Source organism: Natator depressus, chromosome 2, assembly GCF_965152275.1.
Source record: "Natator depressus isolate rNatDep1 chromosome 2, rNatDep2.hap1, whole genome shotgun sequence".
Taxonomy (NCBI): domain Eukaryota; kingdom Metazoa; phylum Chordata; order Testudines; family Cheloniidae; genus Natator; species Natator depressus.
The window spans coordinates 16,766,235-16,786,064 of NC_134235.1; the positions used below are offsets into that span (position 1 = coordinate 16,766,235).

The following is a 19,830-nucleotide window of genomic DNA, read 5'->3' on the forward strand; positions in this document are numbered from 1 at the left end:
CTTCACTGAGCTCTGCAGTTGCAGGAGAACAACAGTGCAGTAGTTGGCCCCTCAGGCTGTAGGCTGCATGGCCTGGCACACTGACTGGGACTGATTCACCAGGGATGGATTTGCAAAATTTGGAGCACTTCTGGTCAAATGAAGATTGTTGGTTACTGTGCAGACTTGTCCTTGAATGCAGAAGTAGGCCCAGTAACCCACTGCAACTTCTACTGCAGTCACTGGGAATTGTTTCACTTAACTAACTGAAGGTAGAACTGGTGCTATTTCAAAGGGGAAACACAAACCATCTATCTCTTCAGATTTAGCTTCTTCAGTATGAATATTAATGTTAGAAAATGGAGCAGCAAAAACAGTAACTGCTCCAATTTCCTACAAGGTCTTTCCATGTGGTATAAATTGCTTTCAGTAATGTATATCACTGTGAAATCATTATTGGAATATAAATGCCAGTTTCTACAATTCATTCACTTTTGCTATTCAGCTATTTACTTACCAAAATGTTGGTGAACACCCTTCCATTTCAGTATGTAACCTCTGAACTTTGGTTAAAATGCATTATGGACAACTAACAATTCACAAATGTGTTTGAAAGTAGGCATACTCTGCATTTATAATGCATGAACTTCACATAAGTGGTCATAAAAACAATCAAATATTACTTTAATAGATTAGCTGCAAGAAGGACATTTTTTCTATTAGTGCTAACTTAGAGGCTCAAATCAGTATCAGGCCCCTCTGTGCTAGATGCTATGCAAACACACAGCAAAAGAGTCAATTCTGGACCCAATGAGCTTATAATTTAATCTGAGACAGAAACAACACGAGTGAAAATCAGAAGGCAGGAAAAGATGATAGGGAGAACAGTTCACATCAGTTCATTCTGTGCACAAGTCAAACATCACTGAAGGTACCAAATACACTTTAATATAATTAGCTTTCCCTGACTGATGCACAACAAAACCATCATCAGATGGTTGATTTCCTGTAGGTATCACAAGCAGAGGTGTGTCTTGAAGAAGGGTTAAGTAGTAGCCATATGTATTAATTCAGAGGGGTGTTCCATGTGTAACTCATGCTTACTGGAATGAATGTGGCTCTGTCTCCTCCTGGAGGCTGGACCACAGCAGTTTATGAGTTGGCTACGGTCTATGAGCTAATAGAGTTGGGTCTTTTAGCTCAGGCAGTAGAGGAAGACTGCTGAATTAAAACTGTAAACCCAAGCTCAGCCTCCACTGGCAACAACCCATCCAGGGCATTGTAATACAGGGGCTGCATGGAGGAAGCTAACAGATGGGCAGACAAGGCTGGCATCTAGCTGGGACAGGTAGATTTTTGAAGGGCCTTGAAAAAGGGGACAAGAAGGAATGTTATGGGATAGAGTTTTATGGGATGAAACAGGAGGAGCCAGTGAAAGGATTCAAAGTGACGTGATCAGAGTGATGGGCAGGGAAAAAAGATTAGAATGCAGTACTTCAAGTATAAAAACTGTTAATCTTTTTTATTGAAATATTAGACACACTTCCAACTTTTAGGATGAACAGTTATTTTGACAAAAGAAAAGGAGTACTTGTGGCACCTTAGAGACTAACCAGTTTATTTGAGCATGAGCTTTCGTGAGCTACAGCTCACTGCTATGCATCCGATGAAGTGAGCTGTAGCTCACGAAAGCTCATGCTCAAATAAACTGGTTAGTCTCTAAGGTGCCACAAGTACTCCTTTTCTTTTTTCTTTTTACGAATACAGACTAACACGGCTGTTACTCTGAAACCAGTTATTTTGACATTTGTTTTCTACTCACGCAAAAACTGGTCTGACAGCATTGTTCATATTCCCATAGGTTGCTCGGCCCAACAGTTCTCGAAAACAATTCTCAGCCAGCACAGCAGGGTTCTCCTCTTTCTCTCCTCCTGTAGGGGATGAAGGTGGGCCAGTTCGACTAAAACAAAGAAAAAAGTTGCACTGGAGTTATTTTTACTTGTTACTCATACACCTATCCCTAGGTACTTTTATGGCTCTCATCCATCTAGTATTCAAGTGCTTGACCTATGCAAAGCCACTCAACAATGACCTCTGCAAGATACCTCATCCAAATTGTTCCAAGACAGACAGGCTGGGATGTAAACCTAGAATGCACTATAATGCCAGGCACTAACTAGCTATGTGGACGCTGCTACTGCGCACTAAAAGTATAGCGTGCTTTGATCTACTCCCATTTCACGTAGCCAGTTAGTGCACTGCAGGTTAATGTGCTGTAGATTTACATCACAGCCTGCTGTGCACTCACTGTCCATCTGGTCAAGCCCTGTATATTTTGGTGGGTAAACAACTTTATCTGTGTCTGTACTAGGTTGTGAACTACCTGGAGCAGAGACTCAATGTCAGTCTTTACATATCTTTTCTCCCCCAAGCAAACTAAGTGTTCAATAAATAATTTAGTCATAGGACCAGTAACCAATAGGAGGCAAAACAATGGCTACCAATACTGAGTTCTGACATGTTACTTATCCAGTAACACCATCACATCTAGTATTGTAGATTTGTCTATGGACTGAGAAACCTGGTGAACAAATGGTTGCCCTTTTATCCTAGACAGCTTTAAATCTAAAATCTATTTGCCAAGATCAAACACACTAGTTAGCTATGTAGCTATACAATTTGGTTAGGTTTAATTCAGACAATTCTGTCCATCCTTCCATTATCTGAAGGGTTCCATCCTGATCTGAAGGAACTGGATAGAGGTTAATGACCTGAAGGAATCTCTATCCCCTGCTGTAATTCTCTTCAGAAAAACATAATTGGTGAATACACTCTCTATTGCCTTCGCCTTTCACATGCAGTTTTTATTAGAGGAGCACTTTGGGGCAAATAGAACAAAAAGTTCCTGCAATGAACCTTATGTCTTGTAAAAGAAGAACAAGTCAAACAGTTTTGAAGGAGCCCCAGCTGCATTTGTATCGGCCCTGAACTCAGCTATATCCAAAGAAATGTAGCCATTCTTGGTCTTACACAACCCTCTAAGTATAGCAGAAAAAAGTATTATAAAACACAGTACTTTATTTAATGACTTTTTATGGATTTTATTCAATTGGAATTCAGATTATTCAGAGGGCAGGAGCCATTCAGCAGCAGGTGGCCTCCTCCACGGCTGGGGGCTCCTCCTCCTCCTTGCAGTCCTAACTAGAGGTCTCTGCTCTGTCCTGCTCAGCCACTCCCATGATTGCAGGGCAGCAGAGGGGTCCCTGTGCTGCCACAGGGTCGGTGGACACTTGATCCCTGCAGGCACAAGGTGCAGGTAAGGCTGCAGTCCATGCAGGGAAGAGCAGAATCCTGTCATGGCCCCACTCACTCCCCTCCAGGGCTGCAGAGGGCTCCTTGTGCTGCTGCAGGAGCCATTCAGCCTCTCCCACGGTTGAGGGCTTATCCTCCCCCTTGCAGTCCTGCCAGGAGGGTCTTTCCTCTATTATCCGAATGTCCACATTATCCCCCAGCATGAGATACATGCTATAGAGAGCTTGTACCTCATGCTGGGAGACAAGGAAGGGATTCAGATAATGCAGACATTCGGGTAATAGGGTTTTGGATAAACAGAAACCTACTGTAAACCTATATAAAAGACAAGTCGAAAAGAATTTAAAGCAAAAGTTATGTGATGTTTCAGGTTGCATAAAATATTTTTGGTAACATAGCTAAGGTTTACTTGTATTAATGTATTATATTTCAAAATGAATTAAAAGCCCCAAATCTATGCAACAACTTGGGCAAAACTTTGGTAGGAACAAAGTGATTAATGATCTCCTTCACTTGCCCGCTGCTTAATCATCATTAGGTGGGTGAGTGTGAAATGAAAACTCCAATACTTTCGCAGTAATAGTTGGTTTCCAGGTTAAAAAATAAATAAATGATGGAACCAATTAGAACATTGCTGCCCACGTAACTACATCACAACTATATCCTGCAGACCTTAAAGTCTGCAAGCATATTCAATTCCGGGAACACAATGCTTGTGTGTTAACTTTGTTTACAAAGAATGTCAATCAAAAGAGGCAAGCCACATTTAATAGTTTCAGTAGCTTACAGCTGTAGCCTACGAGTATCACAAAAAGTCAGATGTTGAAAAGAAATGTCATTGTAGTCACATGACAACATACTTCCCAGCTCTACAGCTTTCCAATGTTCACAGAAGCTTTGTGGTTTAAGGTCATTATGATCTAAACTTACATCGTCAAACCTAAGTGCCTTTACTCTGGTCAATATTTTAGAAGCTACAATACTAAGTAGATGGTTAATAATTAGACACTTGCCAGACATTTTTAGGGTGCAAAAGAGGAGATCAGGAGGACACCTGTCTAATAGAATAAGAAGGAAAACTGGATTTGCTATTAGAGGGTAAGTCTGCACAGCCTGAAGCACCTAGCCTCCCGGCCTGGGTCAACAGACTCAGGCTAGCGAGGCTTATGCTAGTGCTCTAAAAATAGCAGTGTAGAATGTGCTTTGACATTGCAGCTAGGTTCAGAGCCTGAGTCACAACTTCAAAGTACTGTCTACATAGCGTATTTTTAGAGAGCTAGCCCGAGCCCGTTGACTCAGGCTGGGAGGCTCATTGCTGTGGGCTGCGTAGACATACTGTTTGTGTTTTACCACCACCTATGCCCAATGCCAACCACTTTATTGTTAAGTTATATTGGTTATTTCAGTTCCAGTTTTTAAACGGGATATACCAATTGTAAAGCTGAATGAAAATTAAAATGAACAAAACTATTTTAAGTTCGGCACATAACTGGTAGTAATACACATAGTGATGCTATGAATTCAATTTCTTAATTACCTACAACAGTGATATTCAATTACATTTTCTGGTGGGCCAGATAAGGCAATGTCCAAATGTTGGTGGGCTAAAGGGCACTCTCTAGGGCCAAAGGGCTTTTCAGGTGTTTGCTCTCTAGTGAGCCTGCCACCAGCCAGGGCTTGCAACTTTTCAAGAGTGGGATGCCAGACTATTTATTAATCTCAACATAAAAAATTAAGCATGCCGGTAAACAATATTCCATTGAAATGTTGCAAACAATTATTTACACAAATATACTGTAATGTTATTAAAACAGCATGCTATTAATATAAATTCTATTAAAACTACAAAATTCAAATTAGAAGTTAAACTCATAAGAAATGAACGGACATCTAATTTTCTTTTCTTATTGCCTGAAATTTTCTGATAGTTGCTTGCAGAGTCTTTTTCGGAAGAGTGCTGCACAGTACCCAATCAAATTAATTAATGAAAGTATATCAATTACAGATCACTTTAAGTTGCATAAATATCTGATACAGTACTTGATTAAGTCAAAATGTAGCAACACAGTCTAGCTCCAACGTGTTTAAATGCACATGAAAAGTTTCTAAATTAAACACATAGCATGACAGTAAACAGAGGGAAAACAAACTGAAGTGCATCTGCCCTGCTCCCATCAACTCAGCTCCCCTGCAGTTCTGCCCTCTAGCCCCTCCCTTTCCCCCCCCCCCAAGTTGTTCCCAGCCCCACCTCTGCTCCTACGGGATTCTTCACCCCCCTCTCCCAGAGTGGGGGAGGGATGCAGCAGGGTCCCCCCCTCCCCTCTTCCAGGCAGAGGGCAGCTCCAGGGGTTCTCTTCACCAGCCTCTCCCTTCTTAAGACAGGTATTACAGGGAGGGAAGGGAGAGGAGCAGAGGAACCATTTCTGCTCACACAAGTCGGTGGGGGGGGGGGTTAGGGAGGAGAGGGAGTGAAGGGCATGGACCTGCCCTGAGCTGTAGGGCTCTTTGTGCCCCCTCCCTTCCTGTGAGAATAGGCTAGACTCCTCAGGGAAGGGGAAAAGAACTCTGTTGTTTCCAGAGAGGTCTGGTTGGCTGCTGCTTCCCAGAAGGCATGAAGGAACAGCTGATGCTCAGGCAAATGGAAGACCATTGTGGCCCAGATCTGTCTCTCAAGCTGCCAACTGAAAAAAACAACTCTGTAAGTGATATATTTTGGAGACCCTTATAATCCAAGGTCCTGAGCTGCATCCCCTAAAGCCCCTGCGTTAATCCAGCCCCGAGTACATGACCATGTTTCACTGCAGAGAACTTTGCCATTTTTCCACTGCAGCTATCAAAAAAATCTGTTATGAATGGGTATATGGTAAATGCCTGCTCAGCTTGTAATAAACTACATAGGACCTCTTCCAATCCCTACTTTGAGCATTTATTCTAGAAACCATGAGTAGGAAGAATGTTTCAGGCTTATGAAAAAGGACATATTACATATACAAGCAATTAGATAGTACATTTCTCCCTTGTAATACAGAACTGTAATGAAGCATAAGTGCAGTAGAGAAAAAGAATAAGTGACTTTTAGAATTATAAGACACAGCATATGCAAGTCTTTGAGTTTGCCTACATGTGGGGTGAGGTGGGGTGGGGGAGTGATAAACCTCATTGATGCCATTATTTAACCTGCAGTACATAAATCACACTAATAGCATGCATACAGGATGGCTGTGCATTTTTTAAATTTGCATCATTGTGCACGCTAAGCATGTGGAGTTCTTGGAGGATATTCTATGGTCCTTTGTTTTGCTGCTAAGAAGTATGCATTCTGGGATTTTTCTCGCTGCATTGTGGGATGCATAGCAGAAACCAGGAGGGTTCAAATTCTTAAAAGAAAAAAAAAAAAGAAACCTAGGTTTCTGCTTTCTCTGCCCACTGCTTCTTTTCTGGGTGGGTTAGCCCCATTTTCGTATTTCTGTTGGCCAGCGTGGGCCCAACAATGCTCCGTGCTGCACCACTATGCTGGCAACTGTGAATATACAGAGGCAGGCTGGGCTGCATTTCAGCAATTAAAGCTGGATGAATTTGGACTTCGCCTGCTGCACCACCCAGCAGATGTCGCAACAACATCAGCTGTCCAGTAGCACCAGCAGCTTCAGTGGCAGCAGTGGGGTAAGGATGATGAAGAGGATGACACAGAGCAGCTGATTTTAGAGGAGTCGTTCCTGAAACAACTTCACACCATGCGGTGCCATTTCATGGCGTGCCGACCAGCACGGATTGGTCGGAAAGGAGAGGTTACTAACCCTGTGAGGTATCTGGAATTCTTCGAGATGTGTGTCCCTGTACGTTTTGTACATCCCATGAACCAGCGGCCTCCAGTCCCAAGAACCATTGAGGAACTATGCTTGCAGTTAAAGAATGTTCAGATTGGGGTGAAGCATCTGACCTGCATCCTGAGACACAGCTGAGGTTTGATCGGGAGTTGCCATGGAGGATGAGGGGTGAGTTTCATGAGGTAAGGAAACTAAGCTTGTCTTATTTTTAGGGGCGGGCTTTTTGGAGTCCTTATTTTTAGGGGCGGACTCCGGTTTGCTGCATCCACCACCAAGGTCCCGGGTTGGGGGTGGGTGAAGAGGTCCTCATGCCCCTTTTGTGGGATGAAGTAATGCTTCTCTACACCCCGGTTGTAGGTGGTATAGAGGCTGGGGTCTGTCAGAGCACCTTTGTGGTGTTTTGTACAGTTTTTATGAGGCAGTGCCACCTTGGAGGGATCCTCCGGGGCGAATGTGTTGACCATTGGGTCCGAGTCCTCCACAACTTCCTCAGTTTGCATAGTGAGGTCCTGGCGTATCCTCCTAAGGAGGTTCTGGTGGGCTTTCATGTCCATGGCTGGGAGGGACATTGTAGTGCCCACTTCTGTCTTACACGGCAAGGAAGAAGATGAGGCTTGAGGTGGGACAGCCCCTCCAGTTCCCTGTGATGTGCTCAGGGACATCCACTGCCGCTGCGACTAGTGTTGCGGGAGCCACAGGTGTTGGCAGCTCTGACAACGCACCCAATCCGGGAGGCCCGGGGTCTGCACCCCATGGTTTTCGGGAGCCCTGGAAGGGGGTTGGGGGAGCGAGAGAGCAGTATGGGCAACAAAAACTACTGATGCCACCTTGGAACTATGCCCTTGGGCCTGGTGATAGGCCCAAGGTGTCCAAAAGGGCCATTGTACTGGGCCCTGCCACTGGGGTGGCCAGGACACCATTGGTACCAAGGGATCCTCCACGCTACAGTGCTGAGACCGGAGCCGGGATCTTGATCGGTACCGGCTGTGTCGGGACACGAACAACTCCGCCTCTGACTCAGAGGAATAGTCCGAGCCTGACCAGGGTGGGGCAGACCCTGACCCGACATCGAGGCAATGGGTAACAGCGTTGCATCATGCTGGGCTTGCCACGGTGCCGGATAGGTGGTGCCACAGATGGTGCCGCTGTCAGTGCCCAAAGGATGCAGCAGATGTACCGGGTATCAGTGCTCCAGGAAGGAGAGCTACTCTAACAGGGAAGGAAAAGCTATCTACTCTTGGAAGAGAGTCTAAACCTTGCTTAAATAAATAAATAAATAAATCAGAATGTGTGATATTAGTGCATAATACCTGTCAATGTCTTCTATCTTCTGCATATTAAAAAGCAGTGAGAGAACTATCTTGTCCATATGCTCCAGGATGAGCTGGGGCTTCCGCTGTCTGCACCTGAACCGGTGAATGAGTGGTGGGGGACTGTGCCATCATGGCAATCAAGTCCCATGCGGCCTCAAAAGTGACTGGTGTGGAGGGAAGGTCAAGGTCCTCTTCCAACACCTCCCAGACTAGGGAGTCCACCAACACTCAACGGACCTCCCCTCAAGGCTGGAGTCAACAGTGACGGGACCAATGGACCAGCCTTCTGGTGTCCCGGTCTGGGACGCACCACACTGATGTCCTGTTTGCTCTTCTTGGTGTGGGAATGACCCCCTCTGCCTTTTTCTTCTTATGCTGCACTGGGGATTGTGATCTGTGTCGCACCAATGAGCTGACGCTCCTTATGCAAGTCCTTCCGCAGTGCCGAGGTGTCCCACACTGAGGCCAGTGAGCTGTGCAACGAGGCTGCTGGTGCTGCCTCTTGTGCTGGTTGAGGCCAGAGAGCAGACTCCATTAAAAGGAGATTCAGCCGATATCCTTTCTCCCTTTTGGTTCTGGGCTTGAAGCCTCTGCAAACACTACACTTGTCCTGCAAATGTCCCTCTCCCAGGCACTTCAGACAAGTGGCGTGCGGATCCCCTCTGGGCATAGGCTTACCACACCTATCACACAGCTTGAACCCCTGGGGCCACAGCAGGTCTTTGACGGTACTCTCAACCTCTCTTGGGAAGCCCAACAGCTGCAGCGAAGACACTCTCCTCCTGACCACTGCAGTGAATATAGATCATGCTGCAGTATGTGCAGCATCCAACGAGGCCTGGAACAATATCTTTGCCAGGAGCTAACCCTGTCTACAATAGCCTTAAACTGATCACGATGTTCCTCTGGCAGGTGCTCAATAAAGGAATTAAGTTCGTTGTAATTTAAATAATCATATTTGACCATGAGCGCCTTATAATTTGCTATTTTGAACTGAAGTGTGGCTGAAGCATAGCATTTGGGACCAGAAAGATCAAGCCTCCTGTCATCCTTTCTGTAAAGGGTGGACTTTGAGCTATGCTATCTACCTTGTTCACTAAAAGCCTTCACTACCAGGGAATTTGGAGCTGGATGAAAAAATAAAAACTCTGATTACCTGGCAGGGACATAATACCTTTTATCTGCCCTCTTGCAAGTAGGTGGTATGGCAGCTAGGATTTGCTAAACTGTCTTAGCAGCCTTTATTGACCAAAATGATAATTCAGAGATGTGTAGGTATGCAAAATATCTAGAAGTTTATGACAGGACTTCTGAACCTCCTCTAAGGGAGTCTGAAGCATGTCAGCAATTCACTTCATCAGTTCTCGAAAGTGCCTAATGTCATCTGCCTTAGAGGGTGGTGGAAGCATGACAGCTTCATCAGGCAACGAGGAGGAAATATTAGTAAGAGGTGTCACCTCCTTAACCACTCTTATTTCTTGCTCCTCAAAGGTCTCCTCCTCTGTCATAAATGGTGGTAGAGGAGGTGGAGGAAGAATGGTCCCTTTTCTGTTCCCTCCAGCGGTGCAAAGACCTTGCTGCAAATTGTTGATGATAGAACGCCCACAGGTCCCACCAGGGCCACTAAGGGGGTTCAAATAGCATAGGTGGAAGCATCCATCTGTGTTTCTGCCGGGGGGTGTCATTTGAAATCTATCCTCCTGTAACACATAAGTGTAGGAAGGAGAGCACTGTGTCCTAGAATAGACAAGGGAACCCTGCACATACTCCAAAGGGTGTGGCGGGGCTAGCTGTTCAGCTTGCAAAGTAGACGCAGGCAAGTATGTTACTCTAGGTGATAGAGAGGTTGGTGATCAAGAGACTCCTGTCACTGACAAACCCCCAGCACTCATTAACAGAGGAAACTTCGGCTCTGAAGATACTATCAGGTCCTCTGGGTACCTAAATTCTTGCGATATCCATAGTATCAAAGAGTTGAGGGAGAACCTGTGGAAGATGGCTTCAGTATTGGTGCAGCTGGTACTGACTGCTTGGCATGTGAGTAAGTTGGTTCGATTCAACCTGTAGCATAGGTAGCTAAGCAGTCTTTGGTACCACTGATTTTCATATTATCGGTACCAAGTGCTGCTCAGGGACAGGCTCAGAACTCTTAACAGTCTCTCTGTTGGTGTGGGTACAGGTACCCAAACTCATTACCGAGTCTGTCCAAACAATGGACTCTGCTCCACCCTTGCAGTGCCGGCATCTCTTGGAACTTGCATGGAACTCCTCATGGGACCTGAGGTCTCCGTGCCTTCTTGTGCGTCGGTGAATGAGATTTCTTATAGATTTACTCCTTACCTCCTCCTAGCAGGGGCAGATGTGGATGAGGACTTCAGTACCATAGATGTACTTTGTGCCGTGGTACTGCCTACATCTCTAGCGGTCTGCAGCAACCAAGACCTTGATGTGGATGGGCTACTAGCAGTACTGGGAGGTCTATGTAGAGGGGAGTCCTCCACCACGGGATCAGAAGCTGGTCCTAAAGCAGGCTCCATCATTAGGAGTTTAACTTGATCTCCCTCTTTTTCTGGGATCTACCATTGAAGGAAGTGCAGATCTTGCACTTACTGAGGATATGAGTAAAAAGAAAAGGAGTACTTGTGGCACCTTAGAGAGTAACCAATTTATTTGAGCATAAGCTTTCGTGAGCTACAGCTCACTTCATCGGATGTAGCTCATGAAAGCTTATGCTCAAATAAATTGGTTACTCTTTAAGGTGCCACAAGTACTCCTTTTCTTTTTGCGAATACAGACTAACACGGCTGTTACTCTGAAACCTGAGGATATGAGTATCACCCAAACAGTAGAGGAACTGGGAATGCCCATCACTGACCGGCATAGCCTCATGGCAGGCGAGACACCTCTTGAAGACCAGCATTCCAGAATAAAATAATGAAAAAACTTCTATAAGGAGAAGCTCTTAAATTATCTCTATGAATATATATATATATATATATATATATATATATATTTGTTAAAGGAAAAAAATACAAAAGGAACAACTATTCCAACAACTGCAAACGCTACAAGGTAACTATATGCTAACTAATTTTTGAAGTATTAGAGAAAACAGGCACACAGAGGATCCATCTCAGGCTGAAGCCAGTTGAGAAGGAAATGAGGACAATTTTCCTGTGCTGCTCCATATTACGTCAGCAAGGGGCACAAAGATGTGTGGGGCGCATGTTTGGGCCGAATAGGCACCGCTACCAAAAATCTCAGATCAAAGGTGCAAGCACACTACTTGAAGAATGGTTCATAACTGTGTCTTAAAAGCAACCAATGTCAAGAGAAATGTTTCATTCTCCCTTAAGATGCTAGTGTGTATTTATTCATTCTCTATGCAGCTGGGCTGGAAAGACTGGTCTTTCCTACATAATGCTTTGATGCCATCTGCTAGAACAATATGGTTCATACTCCTACTCTTTAAGATGCCTTTCTCTTCTGCCTCTGCATGTATAAAGTCACTGTAGCAAAAAACAAACTATTATTTGTAGCATTTAAGGCCAAGAGTCAACAACTGATAAATATTGTTTTCCATTTTTATGTCATGAGTATAAAAGCCACTTATTTGCCACTTGGAAAAGCATTAGCCATTTTTTTCTGCTGAGTGTCTTTAGTATACTATCTTTCAAATAAGCAGTTAGCCTCAGATATTACTTTCCTTTGCTCACTAAGTGATAAATTTTACCCCAGGGTTCATCTGAAATGACCTCCTTTACGGACTAACCCAAACCCCATTTAAGTCAGAGTCTTACTCATTAAAGAAATGAATGCAGAAAGTACTAATTTAGTTAACCATGTGTCTGCTTCTTAGCACAGGGAAAGGTTAAGAGGGAACCAGAAAGGGGGTAATGTAGAGGTGCCTCTGTCTACTTCCTCCTGAGAAGTCCTCTCTTTTAGTACAGACATCCCAAAGCCAGTGGCGGCTGGCTAGGCTGCTCTCGTTAGGAGCAGCAACACGAGGGTCCTGGGAACAACTGGCTTTTGTTCAGGCCACTTTTTCAAGGGTAAAAGCCACATGGAGACAGCTGTGTGCCCCAAAGGCCTGGACAATCTGTATTCCAGAGGCACTTTCAGAGAAGCATGTAGAGAAATGGGCAGGTAGACAATGACTGATCTGAAGTGGGGAGCCATTGGTACCAGCCTAGCTTGAAACTGCTGCTGCTTTGAAGGGGAGCCAGGTGCTGCCAACCAGAAATGGAAGAAAAAGTGAGGCAGGAGAGAACACAAAGTGCCTGTAGGTTCAGGAAAGCAAAGCAGGAAGGCATGAGAGGGAGAAAAAGCATGAAATGACTGCTTTGTGTAGATGTAGAAAGTCTACCAGGGATAACAACAGGCAGGCTCTTAAAAGGGCCAGATTCAGCCACCAAAAGAAAGATTTGTTTAAGAATGCCTCCACAAATGGAATTAGCTTGACGCAATTCCACAGGATTACCAAATGGACATTTGCCTGTAATACATGCTCCACAGAACAGTATTTATCAGCAATTGTATGGCTCCAATACTATTATGAAAAAAACAAAAACAAAAGAAAACTTGATACACATACTGGTACATACAAAAATGCACTGGAAAAGTAACTGTTGCATATTCTCAAGAGCTACAGTGATTTAGCCAAAGAGCCACTGAAAGTCAACAGCAGCTGGGTGCTCAACTGCCATTTGTGCCTTAGTTCCATATCTTGCTTCCACTTCTCCTCCCCTAAAAGAAAAATCCCAAAAACTGCTTTAAGGACTACCTAAAAATTAATAAAAATCTCAACTTTAAACAGATTTGTTAAGTTTGGCAAAAATGGTATTTGCTGATTTTTATGTCAGACACTGCATGAAACAAGTGATTTTTAATTTTAAAAAGCTTAAAGGTATCTGGATAAGCAATTTGTGAACCAATTTTCAGTCTGATGGGATCTGGAACAATGGAAATATTGATTGTTGAAAAAAATGTTTACCAAGGCAAAGATTAGCAGTTAACCATATACAAGCTACCAGTTATACACATTTATCAAGAGTATCTAGTGACAATGAGAGCTACTCTAACAGGGAAGGAAAAGCTATCTACTCTTGGAAGAGAGTCTAAACCTTTCTTTAAAAAAAATCAGAATTAGTGATAATTAGTGCATAATACCTGTCAATGTCTTCTATCTTCTGCATATTAAACAGCAGTGAGGGAACTATCTTGTCCATATGCTGAGGTTCCCATATGGTTGCTCTGAGCTCATCATTCACTGTTTTACGTACTACTCCCTGAATGCCTCTGATTCCAGCAATCCGGATCCTAGGAGAGAAAAGAAATTTCAAAAGATGGAAACGTAGCATAAGACTTAATGATTTATCTAGTTATTAGGCAGTGTGGTTATGCAGTTTGGATTTCATTTAAGCTCTAAAATGGAATTAAATTGGAAATATGGTTAAAACTGTACGGACATACCTATTTCCTTTAAATGGACACAACGCTCCTACTGACATTGATGGAAGCAATGCATGCACCCATGAGGACAATATATGGCCTTTAAAAGTTATACTGATATGGATCTTCAGGCACACTTGCAAATATATAAAATTTTTCAACTGTACAGACTGCCTCTTAAAGCACCAAGTGCATGGCTTACAAAAAACAAGAAGGAGCTAATCTTTCAAGATTTTTGCAGGTTGAGATCTACAAGAATGATTAGAAATGACAGAAGTAAGTCAGAAAAGGGAAGACAGCCTAAATTGCTAGAATAGTTACACGTATCTTGATCAATGAATAAAAGTTAAACATGAAATACAAAAGGGCACTTCAATCTGTATTTATCAACCAAATACACCAAAAATGCTGACTACAAAAAAATACAAAACTGATATGTTCTGACCTCTACTGAGAACTTAGTCCTATTAATTACAGCCATTTATACAGTATCCATAAGAGTGATGTAAAAACAATAACCATGTAACCGATTAAAATTCTATTGGTTACACAGTTAAACATTTAACTGGGGAACTATTTATGCGGGGGGTGCTGCAGCGCCCCCACGTTTCAGGCGGGGCTCTGCTGCCAGCCCCGCACCGAGGGATTCTGGCACAAAATGCCTGGCACAGGCGGCTGCCAGCTGGGACCCCGGGTGGAATTTAATCATTAACAGAAAATGACAAGCATCAGGCTTATTGATTAACCGGTTACATTTTTACATTCCTAATCCATAAATATAAATACAGGTGTAGTTCAGAAGAAACTATGTAAAAAACAACCTTATACAGAAAAGGTTCATATCTGTGGTGTTGAACTGATAAATATTAAATATGTTGAGGGGGCAATGGCTTTTTTCTTTTTTTTTTTTTTACACACTTATTTCGAGACAAGAGACACCTAGTTATAAGAGGTCAGAAGATTTAGCATAATCAGACTTTTTAAAATAAAGATTTTATCACTCCTTTAAAGCGATTTTAAATCTTAATTTCAGCACAAAGGAATATGGTCACTGGCCTTGATTCTTACTTCTCTAAGATAACTGTCAGTCACATTACAGTTGCTAAACTAAACTAAAATATTCCAAGCTTTACTTCATAAATGCCACATTATTCACTAGGAACGCAGTTACAGGAAAATAAGGGGGCTACGATTCTGAATAATCTAGTGTAGGTCTAATCAGGATTTGGTACAAGAAACTAAACCTGTTTCTAGGAGTTCTAGGTTAATATAAGAGGTAGAGGCCACATGTGCAAGTGATTGGGATGCATTTCAAATAGCTAGAGAAATGCACGTTTATTACTTTAGAAGAAGTCTAGCGCAGTCTTGTAATTCCAATTTTAAGAAGTCTAGGAATTACAGTTAAAGTGCACTGCATTTTAATATTCCATCACAGCAAGAGTTTCAGTCACATAGTGTCATCCATAACATTAACATTTTTGAAGGGAGATGTTTATTATTCTTTACAGGGAAGTAGCATGACTTAAATCAAGAATGCTCCTTTAATTCTCAGTTATACATCTTTGGTGTACAATCAAGTTTTGCTCATGTAGTGGTTGTACCAATAATCACCTCTATCAAAGGGTACTTTTAAATTTTACATAGTGAAAACTTGTTTATCTAGAGTGACTTCACTGTCCATCCCAATGGTAAATTTTGTGTTAACTCCTATGATTCTCTCTCTCTTTTGTTTTTTTGTTTTTTTTTTATGAAGAAGACGATGAGAACCAAGCTTAAGATTTCTGTACAGACAGGCTTTTTCAATCTTACCCTAAGAATCAATTTGGAGATTGAGAATCTGAGTTATACTGTTTAATGTCCTGAAAAAATTGCTAGCTCATTTGCCAACATGAATAGGAAACTTGTCCTGGAAAGTGGGGTTCTGCAGAATTTAAGCTTTCATTAAAAAAAAACAAAACAGCCTTTTGGGAAGTCACTTTCACAATGATATTGTAAACTGAATTGGATCGATTCAGAGTTACTTCAGGCTGACAGGAAACTTACACATGAAAAATGGAAATTCTTTAAGACCAAAATCCTGCCCCTGAACGCGGGGAGGAAGGTATACTTCCCCTCTGATCACGGTGGGAGAAGAGCTACTTATTCCAGCACTATGTGGGAGGAAAAAGGCCAGTGGATCTGTACAGCAGCACCATAGGCCCAGCACTCATATCCTTACTGTCACTGTTATGCAGGAAAGCCCCATGAAGCTAGGGCTTTTGTTGTGCTGAAGGAATGTTGTGCTCCATCTTCTGGCATAGTTCCTGCATAGGAGAATGTCTCAGCTTCCACTAGAAGAGGTCTCGTCCAACACGCCAAAAAGGGGGCTAGATTTACATCTGAATATTGTAAGCATATCAAATGTATGCTAACCTTGAAATCCTTCTGTATCTTAGTTTTGTCTCAGAAAGACTAGATATTTGGAACTACTTCATGATTTGTCAAAGTCTGCAGTCTTATGATAACTGTATCAGGATACACACTAGTTTAAGGCTAGGACCTATCCCCGTTCCTCTTGGTGTGAAGAACAAGATTGGAAATTACCAGAGAGTCGTGTTCCAACCCCATCTCTATGATCAGCATGCTTTATGACCTTGTCCAAGTTGATAAGGAAACTAAGACCAAATGCTAATCTTTACAACTCATATGGCACTTTTTACTTAGAACTCAAAGTGCTTTAAGTGTTAACTATTTTTAATGACCATGAACCACTGAAGCTTCTGGGACCCATGTTCTCCCATGAAGATGCACTGTGAGTATGCTTTCCTTAATAAAAATATACAGCTTTCAGATGAATATTTCAGTTATTTCTTACATTATAAACTCCTCTAAGCAAAGAAAGTGTCTTCTGTACTATACCTAGCAGAGTAGGTCTCCACCCAGTGCTGACTAATATAAATATTTAACAACAATTTGAATTTTTACTGTTGAAGGAAAGCTGAACAATGTAATGCATGAAAGTAAGGAAAAATCAATATTGTTATAGGTTGGGATGAACCTTGCTGGTGGGTGTAACACCCACCTTGCATTCAGAATAAATGTGGAGGCCATTACACTCCCTTATGGAACCTGGTAGCTGAAGCAACAGTGACCTCTCACCCCAAAACAGAGGCACACCACCACCCAAAACAAAGGAACACATAGGCAAGAGGTTTAGCTGGCTATTATTTTACGAAGGCCACATATCTGTGAAACAAACAGAAATACCAGAGAGCCTGAGAGAAAGCACAACGAAACCCCGGACAGCAGCACTGGTAGCACATCATCCTCCTAACAGAAACAACGCACAGGGCCCAAAATTTGGCTAACCTCTAGTGTGAAAAAGGGGTAACAATATAGTCGAATTATAAATCACATTCTATAAAAAAAGGTGTCACAAATTCTAACTGGTTTGAGTATTTTCAATAATGCGTATACATAGTTTACACAACAAATGAGAACATTTCACTAGAGGGAGCTAAAGACCAGAAAATGTAGTGTTTATGTAATACTAAAAAACAAGTCCATGGTACAATATACTTACTTTTTATGAATTAAAGTGTTTTTACACTATTGACATGCTGGCTCTTAAATTACACTCATTTATATACAAAATGCCATCCTTAACCACAGCTTACACTCCCACTACACAAAGTGGACTAACAGTGATCCTGCCGAACAAAGCAGAAAGTGTTATGTTAAGCTGGCAAATCCATTCCTATATCTATTTAAGTTTTAACACACAAAATTCATCACCATGATGTTTATACTTTAGATAAACTGGCTAAAGGTAACTGTTTGGAAGTTCACTACTGAAAATTCAGCTAAAGCTTAGATAGTTTATTTTGTACCATAATATCTTTTTGCACTATTGTAGTAGTAAAGGGTTTTGATTACTTATCTAAACTAAATATTTCCTTTGTAAGTGAAGACTTGTTAGAAGGCTACTACTCAGGACTGAAAGGGAACCTGGTGCCCTAGGAAAACCACAATATTAGCCTTTCCCCTCCTCCATTACTCAAACAGCTTCATCTCCCTCTTGGAAATGCAGTGGCAGAGGTCTACCCAATTCCCTTCCAGAGAAGCAGAGGCAGAAGCATAGTGCCCTCTTCTTCCCCAACTTGGAGTAGCAGCAGGGATCCCCTTAGAAGCACCAGGTGTATCAAAATGGGTCCCCCTGGCCTCTCTCAGGAGGCAAGAGAGGCCTCAGGTACTTATCCCACCAGCAGAGATGAAACTGCTTAGGTGGGTGGGCCAGGCCCTGCCACACTCTTCTCCTGCCATTCTGGTAGGGTGGTGCGACTCCACACCAGTGACTCTTGGAGTTAACCCCCCATTAAGATGCATGGGACAATTCACAACTGTTGTTTTGCAATGAGGCACCTCATTCTAATTGACTAATGTAAATTAAAATCACATTAAAACCCACTTTGGAGTCTCAGATTCAAAGAAAACTAAAGGATGTGGCCTATTAAAACAGCAGGACTTTCATAATCAAAAACAAATGTTTGATGAATATATTAAAGATAACTTGAATTTTAAATATACTGAAAACATGCAGAGCAGAGCTTATTACCACTTCTGTTTAAACATATTTTGTTCTAGATAGTGGCCTCAGAACTAGCTTTTTATGATTGAACAAACCTAGGAAGACACTTTGCATGTGAAACTTCTTTGCACTGCAAGTCAGATAACCCAACTACTCCAGTTTTACTTAAATTCCATCTCCTAAAACCAGTCTCAAGGTGGTTCCAAAAGGCTCACACTTCACATACATTAGAGAAAAGCTCATTGCAAGATGAATGGTTACAAACAGAAAAAAATCTATTCATTTGAAAGAAGGAAGTGCCATGATCATCTGATCTTAACAGGTAAAATAAGAACTAAATAATGGCAGTAAGATATAGTTATCAAAGAATATGCTAGTCAATCTGTGCATTTTCCAAGTCACAGTATCCCCAGCTCACGACAGCATTGCTGACCCCTGATGATCACCTTAAAGATGTCAGTGCTGCAGGGGTACACAAGTATTGACACTCCAGTCCAGTTTGAAAAGGGTTGACAATAGGCTTCTAGCAAGATTCTCCCCTTTTCATTCCCTAAATTCACTCCTCCTGTCTGACAGCACTCAAAACCACATTTAGTATGCATCCACAATGTGATTTATTAGTAGGATGCCACTGAAATCCCCAGAATACAGGACATCCGGCTCAGCTGCATGAACTTCTAGAAAGGTGTGGACGCACCTCTGCCAGCATGACCTTGCATGTGTGGCCACACCACAGAGAGGATGCCATTTTGCAGAGCACCCTGCCCCTACCAGAGTGACCTTGCAGGCATTATGCCACATGGAAAATGCTATTTTGCACACCATGCTGCCTCACCCCCCACCAGCGTAACCCCACGTGCACAGTGCCTACGAAGCCACTTGGTTGGGGAGGAGCAATGCACTCTGCAAAATGGTGTCCTCCGTGCATCTGTAATGACATCGGACAAAACCACATCCAGTTTTTATCAGTACCAGACAGGACATCAAACTTTACCAAACAAACAAACCGAACAAACAGACTGGTTGGCTTAAAACCAGACAAATAGCCTGCCTACGTATTACAATAGGTTTGGATAATATAAATCAACTACCCCACTATTCCTTAATTATTCCCACCCCAGCCCTTATGCAACTCTCACCAATAGGAAAGATGGGGACCACAGGAACTATATGCCTATGACATTGACCCAGGCCAGATGCTTAGGTAAACAAGCCTCTATACAATATTTAATGAGGGCCTAAAGTGTGCTGGGGGCTTCACAGAAGACAAGACAGAAAGGGTCATGGAATCAGAAAAAGAAACAAAAGGGTCATTCATCATGGGTGATGTCACTGAAAAATAGAGGGGGGAGAGAGCCATAAAGCACCCATATACCACCGA

The 19,830-nt window shown here is 42.6% G+C and overlaps 1 protein-coding gene across 3 annotated transcripts in view; it reads right to left on the reverse strand.

Annotated features, from left to right (window-relative positions):
- The window catches only part of EFR3A (EFR3 homolog A), a 173,144-nt gene that overhangs the window by 77,308 nt on the left and 76,006 nt on the right, over positions 1-19,830 (reverse strand). For all 3 annotated transcript variants that reach the window (XM_074943844.1, XM_074943845.1, XM_074943846.1), the window contains exons 8-9: positions 13,601-13,750; positions 1,802-1,939 (exon numbers count right to left, since the gene is read on the reverse strand). In XM_074943844.1, coding sequence (XP_074799945.1) covers positions 1,802-1,939; positions 13,601-13,750 — 288 coding nt within the window. The remainder of the gene's footprint in view (positions 1-1,801; positions 1,940-13,600; positions 13,751-19,830) is intronic.